General features: G+C 37.2%; 1 protein-coding gene across 14 annotated transcripts in view; it reads left to right on the plus strand.

The window, feature by feature from the left end:
• Positions 1–21306, plus strand: part of DOCK10 (dedicator of cytokinesis 10) — a 278971-nt gene that overhangs the window by 133064 nt on the left and 124601 nt on the right. For all 14 annotated transcript variants that reach the window (XM_067740390.1, XM_067740391.1, XM_067740385.1 and 11 more), the window contains exon 3: positions 5510–5599. In XM_067740390.1, the coding sequence (XP_067596491.1) occupies positions 5510–5599 (90 nt within the window). The remainder of the gene's footprint in view (positions 1–5509; positions 5600–21306) is intronic.

Here is a 21306-nt window from a genome sequence, read left to right on the forward strand (position 1 = left end):
AATCACTTGCAAAGCTTTGGGTTCTACAATATTCTACAGTTAAGCTGCAGGCTTCATGGGTAATACAGACAGTAAACGATGTAATTCTGAGAAGAGAAGATGTATGTTGGATGAATTAGAGAAGATTTTCAAAAGAAGGTGGCATCTTTGTCAAACCTGAGATTAGGAAAGAACAAGGAAAGAAAAGGGTTTTCTGAGAGTAGGAGCATGGCAAGGTATGTGCAGGCCTGAGCCCAGCGCGGAAGAAAGAATGCCCGCAGCCACGGGAAAAGGTGCCCTGGCGGCTTGGCTGCGGTGGGTTGGCTCACGTCTTAGGCCTGTTGCTGCTCATGAGGGCATATCTGCAGGCCTCACATGGAGCAGGCTTCTTCGCCGTACCTCCTTGGAGAGTGAGCTCAGACCACAGCCTCTGAGTCCTTGCCAAGGGGAGACCTTGGTGCAATAAGTATATTCCTGTTGTTGGAACCGTGTGTTCTATGAATACTCACATTTTTCCGTATGTAAAACGTTTCATCCTTACCACCATGGAGGAGGTGAGACACATTTTGGAGCCTGGAAAATGAAGCACAGCAAAAAGAAGGGAAGTGACTTGCTCCGTGGTTTGCCTGTCCAAGACTAAAATGTCTTGAAACAGGTCTCCAAGGTTCCCTAATTATATACTTAAACACTATGATGGATGAATCACCATGCTTGACTTGGCTGGATCATGACTAGGGTCCAGTTATGGGCAACTGCTCACTATTCGTGCAAAACAAGAAGGACCTTTCCCTTAAAGCACAATGAAAGTATTCATGTGAATTCTCATGTATGTAAAAAAATAAAATCGCAATACTCTTCTGAATGGGATAAAAAATGTTTTTCAAGCAACCAATGTAGTATAAGTGTCTGCTCTACCAGGATAAAAACCAGTATCAGTGTCTTAATTTGAGAAATTTAGGTGAAGATTACTTTTAGACACACGCTTACGTTGGAATTGACCACAAAGTGTTAGTTAATAGCCCTTATTGTGAGGTTTGTTGGCTTCTCGAGCTCAGAATGATGGGTTACTCTAAACACCATCATTTTTGTCCTCTTTTTTGAGCAGCTGGGATCTACAATACCGTCAGAGGGAGCTTTGCTCAGCTCCGACATAGGAAAAGCAACTTCTTTTTTAGACTTTGACGGTGGCCTTTGGCCAATTGAGAAATGGCCCCTATGTGCTTGGAATGAAGTCTTCTGTAGTCATTTTAGCCAGCAGCATGGTAGCTGTGACAAAGCCCCAAAGACTACCCACTGCAGAGTAGAAAGAATCAGAGAGTGTCAGGGCTGCCGTGGGTGATGTCTGAATGTCATGGACCTGAAACTACAAACACAGGTCTGCATGCCTCATTTCATAAATAAAAGGCCAGTTTTTATTTCCAGATGCCTAATCTCTGGACAATAGGCCCTTATGAGACTCTCCCACCCGATGAGCAGCTCGGCTGCATTCCCGTGCAGTCTCAGATCCGTCTCATGCTATTGAGCTCTACTGATCGTCAACCAGAGGGTTTATTAAAGAGAACAGGAAGTCTGTTGTGGCCAAGGCAATTTGTAGTGGTCGGAAAGCATCTAATTCTCAGAAAAGAAATTATTTGTAACCATGTTAATTCCCTTACTTAACAAATATGGCTCTGTATACTTTTTTCCTATTTGATCGATTGATTTTTGCTTCAGCAGAGATACATGAAAGAAATTTAAAATGATCAAGATGGGGTTAGGGGGTTAAGAGGTACAGACTGTTGTGTATAAAATAAATAAGCTACAAGGATGTATATAGTACAACACAGGGAATATAGCCAGTATTTTGTAGTAACTGTGAATGGAATAGGACCTTTAAAAATGGTGAATCGCTATGCTAGACACCTGTAACTTACGTAATATTATACATCAACTATACTTCAATTAAAAAATGAAAACAAAAGGAATCAAAGATGAGTAGAAGCAATACAGTTCTTAAAGTTGAAATTGTATGGAGCCCTTCTGCTTTTTCACGCAAGTTCTCCAGCATTATGACAAACTATAACTGAGGTTAATAGCATGTTATTATACATGTATTCCTTTTCTTGTATTTGTGTACTCTGTGCAAGGTATTAGATGTGCATGTTGTAAAATATTGTTTCAGATTTATCACATGGTTACATGAGGGTGATTCAGCCCCAGCTGCCTTATTTAGCAAAGAATCAACATCATCTCATAACTAGAGGTCATCAGGGATCACACATAACCATTGTACCTATGATTCATTTTTATTACCCCAAATTGAAGGAACTTCCAATCTCATATATTGAATATGAGCATTAGCCTGTGTATTTGGGACCCTAATCTTCACTCTGTGGCATCACAAATCAGGTAGTCATGTAATTATTATTACTGGAAACCTGAGCCCACCTTCCAGAAAAAAAAAACAAAAACCAAAAACCTTCTTAAACCAGCTCAGTATTCACTCTATTGAACTATACCACAGAGTACTTGATCTTAGTGGGACGATAGGTTTATGGTATAACTAAACAGGAAACTAAACTTTGGGCCCCTTTACTCTCCATCAGACTTAGAGTATTTTAGAGCAGCTATTATTTTTTTAAAGGCAAGAAATCAATAAACTGTGGTAGATAATGAAAAAGAGGAATCTTTTGCTTTTTTATATAAAAATTTTATTATAAAATAATGACTGAAATATAGAAAATTTTTTCAGTTGGAGGAAAAAAATCCTTAATCTTGCCAGTAGATCACAATATGTAATGTTCCCTGGAAACGCATCAAGTTACACTGTGTATCTGCAAATTATCTGTCCAAACAGGAAATAAGTTATCCCCAGACAACTGAAATCCAGAAATAAACCCCAAAGCTCAGTTTAGGCATGGATTTTCGTCTTCTACTCCAACCTTTCAATAGAGTTTATTTACTGTTTATCTTCTAACAGAGTGAATAACATAAAAGATGCAATTAGCAAAAGGAAATTCAAAAGGAATCAAAAATGTAAAATCTAGATAATAATAAATCCTAAACTGGCTCCAGCACGCTTCACGTGGGAGGTAATGGTTCCCTGTGCGTGTATCTATACTTGGCTTAAATCGACAGCCATGTCCTGCAAGCACTTCCAGACTCTCTTCACACAAACCGCAGTCAAATCCTGGGGCAGATGCACTGACCGAGGGGCTCTGTATCTGTGTTTCAAGATGAGCATTTATTTTTGCCATATAATGTATCTTGATTACAGTTTTCTTATTATTTTTTTGTCCTCTGATCATTATTTTTGTCCTCTGATCCTGTTAGAATCACATGACATTCTTCCTGTTTCAGTGTCCAAGTCCCATCCTCCCAATATGCACGTACATGCGTGCACGCCCACACACACAGATATACCCACACACCACACCCACTCACACATGCACATATACATGCTCACACATGACAGACACACGCTCACACATGACAGACACACTCGCCATGCACACAAACACACGCTATCAAGCACAGCATACCTTCCTGCATAATCACACTCACACACCAGGCACACACCACACACACACATTCACACAGACATACTTACACGCTACATGCAACCACACAAGCTCACACAGACGCACACCACCCACACACCACATGCATACACAGAATGCACATTTACCTACTCACACACATTCAACACACTCAACAAGTAAGTACTGAGCACCCAACCAGGCACTGAGGTTATAGCGATGAACAAAACAGACCAAATTTCTTTCCCACGAGGAGCTTATATCAAGAGTGAAGAGAAAAGGGGATTTGAAGAAAATATGAGGCTAGGATTGGAAGAAAAAGAACGATGCTGCCCTTGGTGGCAGAGCCTGCGGCTGCAGCTGTGACCTCAGAAGACTAAATTCCCTGGACCCCTCTCCTTCCCAAAAGTAAGGATGGGTTTTAAAACTCTCATCTGTTTTAATAATTGGTCTAGAAAAAAATGCCCTTCATCTAGAACAGTCCAAATGAACCTTATTTTGTGCTTTAGAAATGCTGATGAATCATTTGTGGGTTTGGGGATGTACAAAATAAAAGATCCCAACTGTTGGTACCGTGTATGTTAACAGATTCATCATCCCAGCATCCTTGTAATCCCCAAGGAGTACAGACTAAAGGAAGCTGGTAGCTGTTAATGGAAAGTTACCAATTTATGGCATCCCATAAGATATATACAGGGGAAACAATCTATGAATTCTGTTTTAAATGTCTTATATTAAGAGATTCTTTATATTTTTAGTTAATGTATATTCATTTAATAAAAAGTTGTTTGTTTAGCATTGAAGTTGAAAATGTTTTATTTATTTCAGTGAAAATAAAGACACTAAAAACATGACTTATTTTCTTCAAGGTCCAGATTTACTGAGTACCCTTTCTTCTCTCCCACCATAATAGTGGCTACACACACACACACACACACACACACACACACACACACACACAGGGCTTCTGAAAGGGGCTAAATTTACCCTGTGGATATTCAAGAGATTATTTACAGTAGGATTAAAATAATGTAGATTTTGTAGGTTTTCTTTTTCATTTCAAATGTATTTTATCAATAGCATTAAGAACAAAAAAGATACCAATATAAATAAACTAGTCAAAATATACAGATGCCCAAATTTTTGTGTTCTGCAGGGAAGGAAACAGCTTAAAATTATGAGCTTCACAGATAAAACAGTAATTGCAATATAGTATTGCAATCCTCCCTTATACACTGGGGATACATTCCAAGATCCCCAGTGGATGCCTGAAACTTCAGATAGTACCAAACTCTATCTATACATACTGTTTTTTCTTATACGCACATACCTATGATAAAGTTTAATTTATAAATTAGGCAGAGTAAAAGATTAACAATGATAACTAATAATAAAATAGAACAATTATAACAATATACTGTAATAAAAGTGATGTGAATGTGGTCCCTTTCTCTATCACAATATCTTATGATACTGTACTCACCTTTCTTCCTGTGATGATGTGAGATGATAAATGCCTAGGTGATGAGGTGAAGTGAGTTGAACGATGTAGTGACATAGTATTAGGCTACTATTTATTAACTTTCTGACAATACATCAGAAGGAGGGTCATCGTGGATCATGGAGCCCTGAAGATGTTGATGAGATGGGATGTTGGGGACAGAGTGTGACGGCTTGAGATATCATCATGCTATTCAGAACAGCACACAATTTCAAACTTATGAATTGTTTATTTCTGGAAGTTTCCACTTAATATTTTTCGACCCTGGTTAACCATGTGTAACTGAAACCATGGAGCAGGGGGGACTCACTGCAATGCCAGTGGTGGTAATCCAAAGAGGTTTGAATCTTCCCTCCTAGAGATTAAATTGGTAAGAACTATGGAAGTTTCTCTGTCTTCTCTTATCCTTAAATGCTAAGATCTCATACACTTCTTTATTGTGCCTTTAATATAGTGGTCTGCCCAGTGCTTTAAGACGGAAGGCTTAATTTCCTTTCCTTGTTCCTCTCAGACTGCCACAGTTCCTTGGGACATACGAACATTGTACTCAACAGTACCCGAAGATGCAGAGCACAAAGCAGAAAGTTTACTGGTGAGAGAGGTAAATGCAATGCTTCCAACCCTTTATTTTATAAAGCTTCGCTTCACCCCATTTAGTTCTTTTTTTTTTTAACATCTTTTTTGGAGTATAATTGCTTTACAATGTTGTGTTAGTTTCTGCTGTATAACAAAGTGAATCAGCTATATGTATACATATATCCCCATATCTCTTCCCTCTTGCGTCTCCCTCCCACCCTCCCTATCCCACCCCTCTAGGTGGTCACAAAGCACCCAGCTGATCTCCCTGTGCTATGCGGCTGCTTCCCACTCGCTATTTATTTTATATTTGATAGTGTATATATGTCAATGCTACTCTCTCACTTCGTCCCAGCCTACCGTTCCCCCTCCCCGTGTCCTCAAGTCCATTCTCTACGTCTGCATCTTTATTCCCGTCCTGCTCCTAGGTTCTTCAGAACCTTTTTTTTTTTAGGTTCTGTATATATGTGTTAGCATACGGTATTTGTTTTTCTCTTTCTGACTTACTTCACTCTGTATGACAGAATATAGGTCCATCCACCTCACTACAGGTAACTCAATTTCATTTCTTTTTATGGCTGAGTAATATTCTATTGCATATATATGCCACATCTTCTTTATCCATTCATCTGTTGATGGACACTTAGGTTGCTTCCATGTCCTGGCTATTGTAAATAGAGCTGCAATGAACCTTGTGGTACATGACTCTTTTTGAATTATGGTTTTCTCAGGGTATATGCCCAGTAGTGGGATTGCTGGGTCATATGGTAGTTATAGGTTTTTAAGGAACCTCCATACTGTTCTCCATAGTGGCTGTATCAATTTACATTCCCACCAACAGTGCAAGAGGGTTTCCTTTTATCCACACCTTCTCCAGCATTTATTGTTTGTAGATTTTTTGATGATGACCATTCTGACCGGTGTGAGGTGATACCTCATTGTAGTTTTGATTTACATTTCTCTAATGATTAGTGATGTTGAGCATCCTTTCATGTGTTTGTTGGCAGTCTGTATATCTTCTTTGGAGAAATGTCTGTTTAGGTCTTCTGCCCATTTTTGGATTGAGGTGTTTGGTTTTTTGATATTGAGCTGCATGAGCTGCTTGTATATTTTGGAGATTAGTCCTTATTTGAGTATTCTTAACAAAAAGATTTAATTTTATTTTCCTTGTTTAGATTGAGTTGTAGGAAAGGCCATAGTATGTGAGAATTTTGGATAACAGAGTTTCTATTTTAAGAGAGATATTTCTTTCAAGTGTTAACTATAGAAATAGTTAATGGGAAAACCATGTGGACAGCTTAAAGGTACTGATAAAAGTCTGTTGGTGTAGCGTCTACTTGCATTTAGTTGGTATAGGAGAGGCCTATAAAACTGCTACTTCTTCTAACCAGACTGCAGGTGGCTTTGGGGCAGGGATTGGGCCCACACTTAACAGCTACTTAGTAGATGTCTATTGAATGAATAAACGAAGTCAGTCCTTCCTTTACAGAATATGCAATGATATCATTTAGCCCAGCACAGGTCAGACTGAAAGTAGTGGGATCTAAATGCAGTCTTTAATCCTGAGAAAATAGCGTATCCCAATTAGGATTTAAATGAAGCTGCATAAAATAGCAAAACCCTTTCTCAGCTCTTAAACATATTTGTGCGAGTAGAAGCTAGCTTTATTAGTGTACATACTGATCCTAATCTGATTAATCATACATATTTTATTTTGGACTATTCAATCCAGATCATCTTTACCATAGATTTGCCTTTTTTTTCCCAATTGCATCATTTCATATTTATTTTCTCAAAGTTCACATTGAATTACACCATCTCCTAAGAAGGTTAAAAAAAAAAGTGCAAATTCAGATAACATCAGGATATCTGAGTATACTGTTTTCACATTTACTGATAAAAATGTTTCGTCAGTGCCATAATATTTTGTTTACAGTCGCCTTAGAGGAAGTCTTAATATCTAGTAAGGCATCACTGTTTAAAAAAAGAAAGAAAAAAAAAGAGTTGGTAAATCATTTTCTACACAAGCAAATCAGAATCATTGAGACCAGGTCTGCAAAGTCCTGCAGGAAATATGTGTTGACTTAGGTAAGATTTGAAATGTTTATGATATTGAATGCCTAACAGGGAATATTTAACTAGGTCTTTTTATGTGTTTTTTACTAAAATGTTTCACTTTCTTCATAAAGATCTTTAACTTTGTTATTGTTTATTTCTATGTATTTTATAGTTTTGTTGCAAACGTGAGTAGAGTTTTTAAAACCCATTTCCTTTTCTTACTGTTCATTGCTGATATTTTTTAAAAGCTATTGATTTTCAAATATGGATAACTAGCTTACTAAACTCTCTGGTCCTAATAGTTTGTTTTTTTTAAAATTTTTAGGTGTGTAGTCACATCATCTGCAAAAAAATTTTAAATTTCTTTTTTTCTAATAAGTATATTGTTTCTTTGATTTTTATCTTATTTTATTATCTAATAACTCTAAAACAATATTGAATGATAATGCTAACATCAGGCATATTGTCTTATTCTTGATTTGGTGTTTTCTGACAGTTTCAAGTACAAAAGAACTGTCTAAGAAGGGTCTTTCTTGGTCTTTATCATGTTTAAGAAGGGCCTTTCTTGGTCTCCACAGTGCTTATAAAGACTGGCTACCCTATGTTGTGAAATTCATATGCAGCCTATTGACATAATAACTTTTTTCTTGAATTTATCACTGTAATAAAATTAATAGGTTGCTGTCCTATGAATGCATACTTGTGTTTCTGGTATAAACTTTCTTGTTCAAGTTGTACTATTACCTTAATATTTTACTACATCAGAATTGCTAATTTTTTCAAATTTTTGCATTTATATTCATGAGTGAAATTTTGGCTCTAGTTTTCTTTTTTCCTTTGGTATTAGAGAAAAGTTAGCTTTAAAAAATAGAGACATACTCCATCTTTTCCTGTCTTCTGAAATTAAAAAAAATAAGCCAGTGAAATGAAACAGAGTATCAAGAAACAGTTCCAAGTGCATATGGTTACTTAGTAAATGGTAAATATGGCACTCCAGATTCTCTGGGGAAGGGTAGACAATTCAACAAATACCACTTGACTATCCATTTTGGACAAAAATAAAGTTAGAGTTGTATGTCACAGTACATGTAAAAATTAATTCCAGATGAATTTTTAAAATCTTAATTTTAGAAACGCAAGTTATAAAAACGTAGGAAAACATTCTTTTAGTGGAAAGTTATGGAAAAATGAACACATTTAACAAAAGTCTTAAATTTTTATGATGAATGGAACATAAATCAAGCCAAAAGAAAATAGTTAGTGAACTCATTTGCAACTCATGTTCTTTTGCCACACCGCCCCACACACATTCCTAATACTCAAAATTCTACAAGTTAATAAGAAAAGATAAATAACCCAAGAAAATATGAGCAAAAAGATAGAAGCAGGAAGTTCAAAAAGAGCAAGACTAAGTTGGCCAAGAGGTGTACAAAGTTGCCCAGCTACGGGGCTTCCCTGGTGGCGCAGCAGTTAAGAATCCGCCTGCCAATGCAAGGGACAGGGGTCGAGCGCTGGTCCGGGAAGGTCCCACATGCCTTGGAGCAACTAAGCCCGTGCGCCGCAACTACTGAGCCTGCGCTCTAGAGCCCGCGAGCCACAACTACTGAGCCCACGTGCCACAGCTACTGAAGCTCTCACGCCTAGAGTCCATGCTCCGCAACAAGAGAAGTCACCGCAATTAGAAGCCCGCGCACTGCAAAGCAGAGTAACCCTCGCTCTCTGCAACTAGAGGAAGTCCACACGCAGCTACGAAGACCCAATGCAGCCAAAAATAAATTAATTAGCTTAAAAAAAACTCAAAAAAATATTGCCCAGCTACACTTGTAATCATAAGAATACAAATTAAAACAAAAATGATGTATAATATCTGAATGAAGAAAAATTTAAGTTGAATATCATTTAGTGATAGTAAGACTATAGGGAAATAAACACTATAACACAGTGTTTGTAATTCTCACATGTCTATAGCCTTTTGAGATATTCAAATGTATCTTTTTTTTTACATCTTTATTAGAATATAATTGCTTTATAATGGTGTGTTAGTTTCTGCTTTATAACAAAGTGAATCAGTTATACATATACATTATGTTCCCATATCTCTTCCCTCTTGCATCTCCCTCCCTCCCACCCTCCCTATCCCACCCCTTGAGATATTCAAATGTATCTTTTATAAGTCATACATATAAATATGCAACATGAATATTAGAAAAACATACACTAGAGCATAAAAATACAATTACAAGCATGAGTATTGCAGCACTAGACAATTTGTAATATCAGTTGATAAGGGTGGGGTTGAATATATTTTGGCACATCTATATTTTATAATAATAACTAATGGAAAAAAATTACATACATTTAAGTGTATTAATTGGAATGCCCATGATATGCTGTTAAGAGAAGAGAGTAAGCTGCAGAATACACAGTATATCATTGGAGAGTTAAAAAAAAATGTGAATATGTAAATATGTTATGTAAGCCTAGAAAAAGTATTAAAAAATGCCCATTAAACTCATAACATTGGTTACCTCACAAACTTGGGATTATAGGAAGGAGATAGAAATTGATTTTCAGTGTATATATTCTGTATTGTGGTGATGTTACAAACAAATTTATGTAACTAAAAAGTATTTTGAAAAAAAATTACTTAGAATATATCTAAAAATGCTGCCAGAATCGGAAGCAACTCAAGTCTATTTCCTAAAATTTTCTCTAAAAGTTAAAATCCAACTTAATTCTTCAAGTTATTAGGTAGTCACCTTAGAGACTTCATCAGATTCTTTTATTATTATTATTATTATTTTAGTTTGATCATGAAAATATCATATGGAGAGATCAAAATCCCATATGTGTTTTGCTTTATGATTCTATCTGCTGGGCTTCTCTGTCCATGATAGAAGCCAATTAGGTTCCTCTGACATAATCCATTCTTAATCATTTGTAATATAGTATAATTTGAATAGACTTATAAACATTTCCATGATCTTAGGGACTTTCCTTTCTTGGTCCTTGCACCTCTTTTTGGGTATATAGAGTATTTGTGTGTTCCAGATTTTCTGCAGTCTCTCTCCTTTAGGGTGGAAAATTGCTCTCACACGAACCAGGGGTTCTTAGCTCTCCCCTGTGGGTCTCTAGTACCTGAGGCTTTCGAGGCCTTGGATTGGGTTGCCAGCCAACTTCAGCTTTTTTGCTCATTTTATTGCCTGGTAAGCCTTCGGGGTAGGGCCAATCAGCTCAAAGACGAAATCCCAGGACCTAATCAGAAACCACACCCCAATCTCTGGATCCAACCAAGGTGTCAAGTGTAGCTCCTTTCCCTGGTGAAAGGATGGCCTGAAAACTAGGTCAGTACAACACTGGAGACTTCTAAGGATATTCTAGGGTTCTTAGAGGCCTTTAGTTTTGTTTGTACTTTCATGAGCTTCTGCACCACGACTTTAAATGGCCACATCGATCCCTTTATATCTGTAGTTCTCTAAGAATGTCCACTTCAGCTGAGAACAGGTTGGCCACAAAATATGCCTTTGTCTTGCTATTTCTCCTGGGGAGGAATTTTCACCTTCACCTTTGTTCCTATATTAATTTCCTTCCAACTACTTGCAGTGGGATTATTCCTCCTTTACTCACTTCCACCCTCCGCTTCTCGATTCTCTTAAGAACTTCTCTAAGGAGAAGTCAGGTGAAATGCCTTTTACCTCAGATGCCGGGTAACTGCCAAAGTTTTAGATTCCAAATCTCAGGGCAGAGCCTCTGACTTGGAAACATGAATGAATCTTCTTACCATGTTTTTCCCAACTGTGTGGATCTAAAGTAGAAAAAAAAAAAAAGTGGAGAAAGCCTGGGAAGAACCTCTTTTATTCCCTGCTAATTTTTCTGGATCACTAGCCGTGAAAACCCTGTGGAACTTCCCATAGTTGTACTTGTTTTTAAGGATGGAGATAAAGTGAAACTTGTGCCTTAGGATAGAAAGAAGACAAACATTACATGATGATAATGGAACATGAATAGTTGAGCCTGGAGACAGTAGATAGAAAGAAAAGGGTCACCAGAGAGCTGGGTTAAGATGAGAAATGACCCCAGAGAATTATGCTGGCAAAAAGTCTTGACCTCTATAGCTAATAGCCGCTGATCTTTATTGACTACTTAACTCTGTGCCAGATACGCTTCTCAGCCCTTTGCTTACAGTAGTTACAAACATACGTTTCGTCATTATCATCATCATCACCTTTTAATGATGATGAAACTTTCATAGAAAAATGAAGGAACGTGTCCAGCCTCATACAGCTGGGAATAGACAGGTCCGGCGTTGCAACCCCTGCCGTCTGGCCCCTGGCCTCTGAACCATGATGCCGACTGCCCATGTGGGCTTTGCTATAGCTGCCCTCTGGAAGGAACACTTGTCTCAGTCTTCTTCCTAACCACCCCACTGTAGCTTTGTAACCCTGATGCATGCAGTTAGTGGACCACACTTTGAGAAACATTGGCTGGAGTTTTGAAAACAGAGTAAGCCAGCACTGAAATGAATTCATTGATATTTGTAGGGTTTCGTAGAAACACATGTTTCCCTTACAGTGGCTGCTGCATTGCACTAAGCAATCTTTTTAGTCCACCCTGTGCTAAATTGCCCTGCAGCTCCCCACAGGGCGGCAAGGACAAATACCCTGGTTGCTAGGCAACAAACTGGCATGAATCTCATTTAAATACATGGAGTTCAATACTAATTTTGAATTGTCCCTCTACACTCTACTTTGACAGCTCTGAGCCTCTTCGGAAAGGCAGTAGGCATTCTTTCCTTTTTAAAATAAGAGTATAGGTGTATTTAATATCCACTAAAGCACCTCACACTTATGTTAAACTAACACAAGTCAGAGTTCAGCAACATTCTCCCTATATATTTTGAACATCCTGTGTTATAAGTATTACTACCTCATTTTACAGCCTACGAAGCAAGTCCCGAACAATTAAATATTTGCTCAAATACATACAGAACCAGAATTAAGCCCCTGATCCCTCTAACTTCATGCTCCCTCTAACCCCATGCTCCATGCTCTTACCAACTTTGCTACCTCTGACCCTTTGAAAAATGCCTTTAAACCATGCACTTAATAGCCTGACCTAATGGGGATATTTCCACTGTCCACAAGGGACTATGTCCTTCATTTTGACAAGCATTTAACCTTTTTTGCCTCAATTTCTCCATCTTTAAGTGAGGATATTAATAGTGCCGATGCTGTGTTTCTAAAAATAAATATAGCAATGGTATGAAAACACTTGGAAAATAACAACTGGGGAGCCATGTCTTTATCTGATCCTCATAAATGACTTAAAATCAACATCTATAACCATAAAAAGTATGAAACACTTCTGTGATAAAACAAGCACCACTTCCTCCCACTGGGGCTCAGGGGAGCAATTAAAGGATCTATGAATAGGGTGCAGACTTCTTAAGCAAAACTTCTGTAGCAAAGTTTTCATTTTAATATACACAAAACACTAATTAACACTAAGCTCTCGGTTTGGTCTCTCTTAACAGAGAAGATGAGAGAGCAGAGAACTGAGAATAATACAGTGGCCCAACAGAGAGCAAGGGTCCAGGGACCACTTCACCTGAACGGCTGAGAGAGATACTGAGTACTAAGGTAGCAAGTTACTCTGCCAACAAAGCCCCCTGTAATTTCTAGGAACCAACCTGCAGCAGGAGTAGAATAATGAAGAAGTGAGGAGTCAGTCCGAATTCAAGAATCCACGTCTCACTTTGGTCAAAGGCACAAGACACTTGAGGACTTAAGAGTTGTGGAAACGTTAAAAGAATGGAAGCAAAATACCTATATATACTTCTGTACCTGAATATGTCTGTATACACACACATGCACAGAATGATGAGGTACTGTCCTCATCCCGAAAGTACTAAGTTACTGAGGCAAGGACAAGTTCGGATTTTAAGCAGCGTTTCCAGACCAGAAAGAGTTGAATTCTCCAGGAAAAATATAAAATAGATAACTAATAAGGACCTATTGTATAGCACAGGGAACTCTACGCAATACTCTGTAATGGCTTATATGGGAAAAGAATCTAAAAAAGAATGGATATATGTATATGTACAACGGATTCACTTTGCTGTACACCTGAAAGTAATACATCATTGTACATCAACTAGACCCCAATACAAATTTTAAAACAATAATGAAAACAGGACCCAAGACTGAATAGGGAAAACAAACCAGATTCAAAGAAGACAGGATAAATGTTGTTGAAATCTCTAGGCTTCCATAGAAAGTGCACACTAAAAACCAGGAGAAAAAATGGTTGAGATCAGAGCAGGACACCAATTTCATCCTGCAGAAAGCTGCAGGATGTTCACAGGTCTCACACACACACACAGATTCTTTACACACACACACACACACACACACACACACACAGATTCTTTAACTAGCTAACATCTATTGAGGCTGCCTTAGAAGGGAATATGGAATGAATTATTTCCCAAGTTTATTTTACCATGGAGAAATTCTGTTTCCCCCCAAGTATCTTGAGAAATATATTTCAGAAATGCCGATGCATTGTAAATCTGATGGAAGGAAATCATCAGGAACTAGGGGCACAATACAGCTCAAGTCAAACAGAATCAGCTCTTGGGTGAACTTTGACATGCATTTCATTAAGGCAGATGGTGAGGAAGAGAAAGGGAATATTAAAGCCTCTGAAAGAGCAAATTAATTGTTTCTTTCTTTTTATGGGCACATCCATTCTTAATTCTTATCATTAGTGTCAAAAATGTCTACCTTTCTCCAGAGTAAACCTCTTACAATATTAAGACACAATCCCAGATACACCCAGTGATGGCAGTTCTATAGATTTATCTTCATGCAGCAAATTGTAAGTATTAACAAGGTTAATTTCAAAGTTGGAAGTAAATAATAATAATCATAAAGCTCAGAGTAACACCTTTTTCAGCCCTTAAATTTCTCCTCTCAATCCCCTATCCAGTTACCAGATTATGTTTTCTCGTGTCCTAGAGGTAAGTGCAAATTCAGTGACTTAAACAAGCTGCCCCTTTAGATATACACAGAAACTGCTACTCCCAGTCTAGCTGGGTGGAGTTGATTATCTTTACTAATAGTTGAATTCTTTATGTAGAAAGTTCCTCACTTGCTGATTTATATTGTTACTGTGGATTACATACAAAGTATATGAAATAAAGGGCCTTGTCCACTGCATGAAAGATTGGACTGGGTTTATTGTTCACCAACATTTATCACTTACTAAGCTACTGATACCACCTGGATGTAACATAGTCAAGGAGCTCAGCACCAGGTGGGAAATGACAGACGTGTGATCAGATTTTTGCAAAACAACTAACAAGAACCCTTGGAGTGTTACTGTAAAATAGAGAAACAAGGTCAGGTTCACATGTTAGAAAAAAACAACTAAAGGCAGACCAGAGAATGGATTGGTTGGCTCGTGGGGGTGAGTAACACTGAAGGGAAGTTGGACAGATAGGAGACTATTTATTTTAATAGCCCAGCTGGGTTAAAGATCTGTGCTAACGTATGGCAGCATGGTTGTGGTGACAGTAAAGAGCTGTTAAGGGGACAGAATTGACAGGAGTTGGTGATGGAAAAGAAAGTAAAGGAGAGGACTATATTGGCAATGACTCCCACGTTTCTGTCTTGGGCTATTAGCCGGATAGTTGTGCCGGTAATTTAAATAAGGTCCCCAGAAGAAAGTACAGATTGCTCAAGCAGGGATGGATGAAGCAAGTGAGGTAATCTCTCCGGCCGACATGCAGAAAGAGATATCCAAGAAGAATATACATATATAGGTCTTAACGTAGAAGGAAAGAGTAGGCACTGGCTCTGGATTTGAAAGTTGAAGCTTTGAGCCTGGAAGAGCTTGCCCAGGAATGCCACGAGGCAGGTCCCTGAGTGATGCTCCCACATAAGGGTCTGGCAAAGAGGGCCCAACACAGGAGGTGGAGATGGAGTGGACCCGGAGGTAGAAAGAAATCAAGGAGAGATTGATTTCTCAGAAACAAAAACCTGTCAATAGCGAGAGTGAGCCAATGGCGTAAAATGCCAAAATGTGTCAAGATTGGGTAATTCACTGGATTGGGTAATTCAGAGCCATTGGTGGTTCTTTAACAGAGCAGTTTCAGAGGCTTTGATCCCGACCCGATTACAGTGGGTTGAACACTGAAGAGATGCAAGATGTATTATCTTATCAAAGAAGGTGCTAGTATATTGTTGTCCCTTTTCCCTAGAAAGTGCTTTAAGGGTAAACCCAGTAAAACTGTTGGAACTCTTCAGGGAGAATAAGCTATGCATTCTGAATTTAAAAATAGCTCAGGAGACTGTTAAATATTGTACCGAAATATTGCTTAATTGATTAAGAAGCAAAATTTTGTAACTATGAAAAACAATATATGACCAAGTGAGTATAATATTGAAAATGAATTTCTTCTTCCTCATCTACCATTTGGACCCAGACAAGTGGCGTTCAATTAATTCGAGAGAAAATTATAAATAGTCAAGGTAGAAGCTGCATCATGTCGAGAAGTAAAAGCGATTTTAAGCAACGTGGATCCTAGGCATTTCAAAGAAAATGATGACGAGAGGAAGGCTGGCCATGATTTCAAATGTATTTCATGCTGCCCCGTTTTGTTAACTGAATGAAACATATCTAAAAAGAATGAAATGTATCTTTTCTGAAGAAAACACAGGGAATTTCACTTGTTCTATGGTTGAAATAATTTTATGCACTTTATGTTTAATTTTGGACTGCCTGTTGTGTACATTGACAAAGAAACCATTCTTTTAACCAAAATGCCTTTGGACTTTATACAAATTGTTTGAATCTCATATGTAGAATAAGGTGCAGTTCATCACCCAGAAATAAGAATGAGTCTTTCAGTAAATGATTCTGAGGTGGGCTTTTTTTTTTTTTTTTTGCATGTATAAATAAATTAAGTAAAAATGAATGCCGTTTTCTGATTCTGAATCATTGGGCAGCAAGTGAGTGATTCTAATGCATTTGTTAACTTTAGACCAGAGCACAGTAAACATAGTTTTCTTCAATCTAGAAGTAACCCCTCTGCTGTGACATCAGGGGTACATGCACAATTTCAGTTACTGGAAGATATTAGGGAAAATACAACTATAAAAGTTTCTCCAAATTAAAAAAAAAAATCTTAACCCTTTCTTAATAAAATTAGTGCAAATAAAAGGTTTTTGTTTTGAAGAAGGAGGCTCTTAATTCACTAGTGAAGGTCTTGCTGGAAGTTAAGGGACTTTTCATTTTGTGTGTACTTTTTAAAAGTAAATTTATAAGTAAAGCCATATTTATTTTGCAACTTCAAGAATTTAATGGAAAAATGATACCAAAATCTGTTGTCCTATATATAGTTTAGTCTTAGATGTAAAGATTTTTTTCTATCATAGTCAGAACAAAATGGATCACCCTATTTTTTTTAACACTAAATGTATGACAGTAAAGATAATAAAGGTACAAATGTTGATTAAGGTAAATTCAAATGCATTTACTCTTTAGTAGCATTAGGATAAAAGGTATATGGAAAACACTGCTGAAAACAATGAAAACAAAATATTTTTGTGTTTCACATTAACCACCTTGAATAAATTTATTTTCTAGTCTGTCACATCCCTAGAATAATAGTCTTGTTTCCAAACATGTAAAATGGTTCCCATTCTAAATTGGCTTCCTCTAATCTTCTCCACAATAAAAATCATCCTACAATGTTTGGTGGTAAGTGAATAAAGACAGAAATATAAGTCGGGGACCCTGGAGTGTAAAAATTTAAAAAAAAACCATCATAAGTTTGAACCTAAAATTTCAGTTTCATTGAATTACAGCCCAGATTTTATGACTTACATGAAAAGGACAAGTAGATCATAATATTATCAAGGTTTTTTTTAGTACCATCCATTATTTATGTCCTGACAAAATACTTGTGACATCTAGCTGGGAAATTAGAGTGTAGGTCCCCAGATTGGGCACAGGTGTGATTTATGAAAGTCTAATTTTAAAGTTTGTTCAGTTGCCTTAGTGCAATGCATTTTTTAAAGACAAACCAAATACCTTGATTCACCTTCAATTTAAAATCAACAAAGGTAGCAATTTAGGCTACTCTATAATTCAGACACAGTAGTTTAACAATGATTGGCAGCTATGGTTGGCATTTGATGTGACTTTCTGTTTTACATGGTATATGCCTATTTAGACACATAGTAACACTATCTAATATCAAGTAATATTTTAAAAAAACAGACTCAAAAATCTATTAAATAAGATTGTACCATGATTTCTGAAACTGAATCAGATCTAGAGTTACATCATGTATTTTGTCCAAACTCATTTTCATTTCTCTCCCAAGAGTGTAGTATAAGTTTTAAAAGATCAGTAACTGTTCAGCTTATTTTCATAGTACAGAAATTAATGATTGCATTTTAAAGGAATATACAATGTGGTCAAGTTAAATTAAAAAATGTTTTCAGTGCCTTTTCCTTTCTTCTAAAATATCGGTGTATTTATTGGGTGACCAATGTCCTGATTTGCAGGAAGTTTCATATTCTACCTGTTGGCCTGGCTAATAGCATCTCCTTTCACTTTGAAGTGCCTCAGTGTGGACAATAAATTATTCAGCCACTCTTTCAATACATAATTTATCTGACTTCACTTAACTTCGTGATGCTGCATTTTTTTAACATTTATAAAATAGCCATAATTACTTCTAAACTTTGTAAAGAATGACATTAATATGAAAATCACCACCATCGTTTTACAAATACAGAATTAATCCCATTGGTGACTAAGGGCCAAAAAGAACACCTTTTGTGGTTGCATAAATATTTCTGGCAAGAAAGTAGTCATGTAATCAAATAACCTCTATAGCCAGAAAGAAAAATAATTTTGCATCTAAAATGCAATCTATTACCTGCTAGTTACTCTGTAGCCAGAATCTAATAATCAGCCTTTTTAAGAGATGGACAAATTACATTGCCAAACCTAAATTGCTATTTGAGGTAGGTGACGTGATTTGAATTGATTCTGGTGATCCTCTAAAGAGGACGGGAAAAGGGGAAAAATGATATGGTTTGTTTAGAGTATTTTAGGGTATGCTTTATAGTTGCCCAATCTTTTCAAAAGTATTTAGATTTTTAGAACTTTTAAGGTGTCCTGTTTAGTTATTTCTAAAGGAAAAGAAAGAATAGAGAAGATTCATTGATTCAACACATATATATTGAGTTTCCACTATCAGTAAAACCCCATGCTGTAGTTGATATGCTCCCTGCTCTTTTAAAAGGATGTGCCTACTTACAGGGAAGCTGGAGGGTCACCTCAGTTACTAGAGTTCCCCGTGTGAAGCTGGGACCCTAATGCTTTCAGTTCATAGGCAGACAGCATGACAAGGACAGAGTCACACTGTCACCCCAGTGGAATGATGCATTTCAAGGCCCCCTCTAGAGATTCTGATTCAGTGAACCCCCCGTGGGACCCAGGAACCTGCATTTTAATTAGCAAACTCCATGGACACAATACAGTTTGGGCAACACTATCCTAATGATTTAAAAGCCTTTGACTATGTTGAGTTGGCTCAATTTTTTGTGTGTCTAAACATATAACAGGCAGAGATGGCAAGATAAAGGCTGAACAAGCAAACATAATAAACAAATAAAATGTGAACCGGGGCATTGCTGTTTGGAAAAATTAACCAGCTCAGCAAATGTTTGCTGGATATTCAGTCTTCATCTTTGAAGCAGACTGTGGCAGTGTCCCTTTCTCAAGGGGATAAGAAGTGGGTAATTTAAAATCAGTGTTGTGAGATAGGTACTTTTTAGGGGGGAAATGGAGCCATTGCCTTACTAAAACAAGCAGAGTTGTAGCCTGTGACTTTGAATTTGCAACAGGTCATTTCAGCTTAGTTTTTGGACAAAGAGGAATTGTAGTCATAATTATAATAGATCTTAATGATCTTCTTAGAGCGAGTGTGTGGGCTGGAACAAAGAATGGCGAATAATTTTCTATGCGTAACATTTCCAAAATGCCTAACTATGTAGGAGAAATGTTTATGTGTTTGTAAAATGCACTGGCTTTCTCAGAATCGGAAAAATCACAGGTTTACAAGGATTCTTAAGGGTCATCTAGTCCAACCCTAATCCTCATCTACCTACCACCAGATACAAGAAACCTAACAAATAAATTCAGAAGGAATTTGATTAAAACAGAACACTGTGATCATCAGAGCTAAGATAGCTCTCCAAAACTATACTTGAATAAATCAAGAAAAACAAGTTGTTATTATCAACTATCATGAATGTGATTTATAGATTGAGTCAAACTTGCTGAGAAAACCGATTTTTTAAAAACAAGTATTTGTTAATTACTTACCCTCTGTTAGGTGCTTTATAGGAATCGATCCTAATGAAGGTGGTATTATTTAGACAGATAAAGAAATAGATATTAAATCGCTTAATTGAGACCTCACAGTTAATACCAAAATTCAAAACCAGGTTTGCCTGACTCCAAGACAGAAACAGAAACACCATAGACAACCTCTGGAATGGTGGTCCAGATGTGATTTTTTTTTTTTTTAAGGCTTCAAAGTCTGCAAATATCAAACAACTCATAAATTAGTTGAATAGACTTTTTGAGTCAGACAAATCCAGTTTGAAATCCTACTTCTATCACATGTGGGATCTTGGGCAAAAATCTGAGCCTCTCCTTGCCTCTGTGATCTATAAAATGGGAATATAAAATCTCATGGAGTGCTTACTAAGATTATATGTAAAGCACCTACTAGAACAGCATCTGGCAGGCATTTGCCACTGCCAAAACAAAAAAGAGGTAGTTCTTTACTAGGCTGCACTATTATAAGAAATAACCACCTTCATTTCTGGTCAGTGCAATTCAGGATTAACATATCTCAGGTTTGGTGAAGCCTGTGGCATCTCGTGAACAGTGTGTGTAATATGCATGAATGTTTATCGTGGTTACACATAGCTACTATCCCTAGCAAGACAGGGCAATAAGACAATGCACATTTGTCCCATCGAAACCTCCAGATTAGGAAGTGTAGCCATAGATATTATTAGAGAGAAATTTCTAATCCAGTTTAATATACTGAGTGTTCAGTTGCTAAATCAGAGATCCTAATAAATAAAATGATTTGACCAAAATCATGTTGGAATTCAGTACTAGTCCCAGACCAGGAATAAAGCCCTGTAGCTCCTGGTTCAGTGCGGTACCCTCTGTTCGCATTTTTTTTGTAAAGAATATACGTTGGTTTGGCAGTTTTTTATCAAGAATCTTTAAAATACTTTGAGTACTCTATCCTAAGAAAATGATCCAAAATGGGTCAAACTTGGGGGAAAATGGGAGGACCAAATTCATGAAGAAACACTCTGCAGCATCTTTTTCTACAATGGCACAAAATTTGCAGTAGCCATAGTAACTGCTCACTCTGTCCTCTTCTATAAGTCTTTGCTCAAATGTCACCTTCTTTGTAAGACTTACCCTAACCATTCTATTTAAATTGTCCCTCCTTCCCCAACTCTATCCATCCCCCTTCTTCTGCTTTATTTTTCACATGACACTTAGCATTTCTTGATACGTTACACAATTTACTTATTTTTGTGTTTGTTGACCAGCTCTTCA

Source organism: Pseudorca crassidens, chromosome 6 (assembly GCF_039906515.1).
Source record: "Pseudorca crassidens isolate mPseCra1 chromosome 6, mPseCra1.hap1, whole genome shotgun sequence".
Classification (NCBI taxonomy): domain Eukaryota; kingdom Metazoa; phylum Chordata; class Mammalia; order Artiodactyla; family Delphinidae; genus Pseudorca; species Pseudorca crassidens.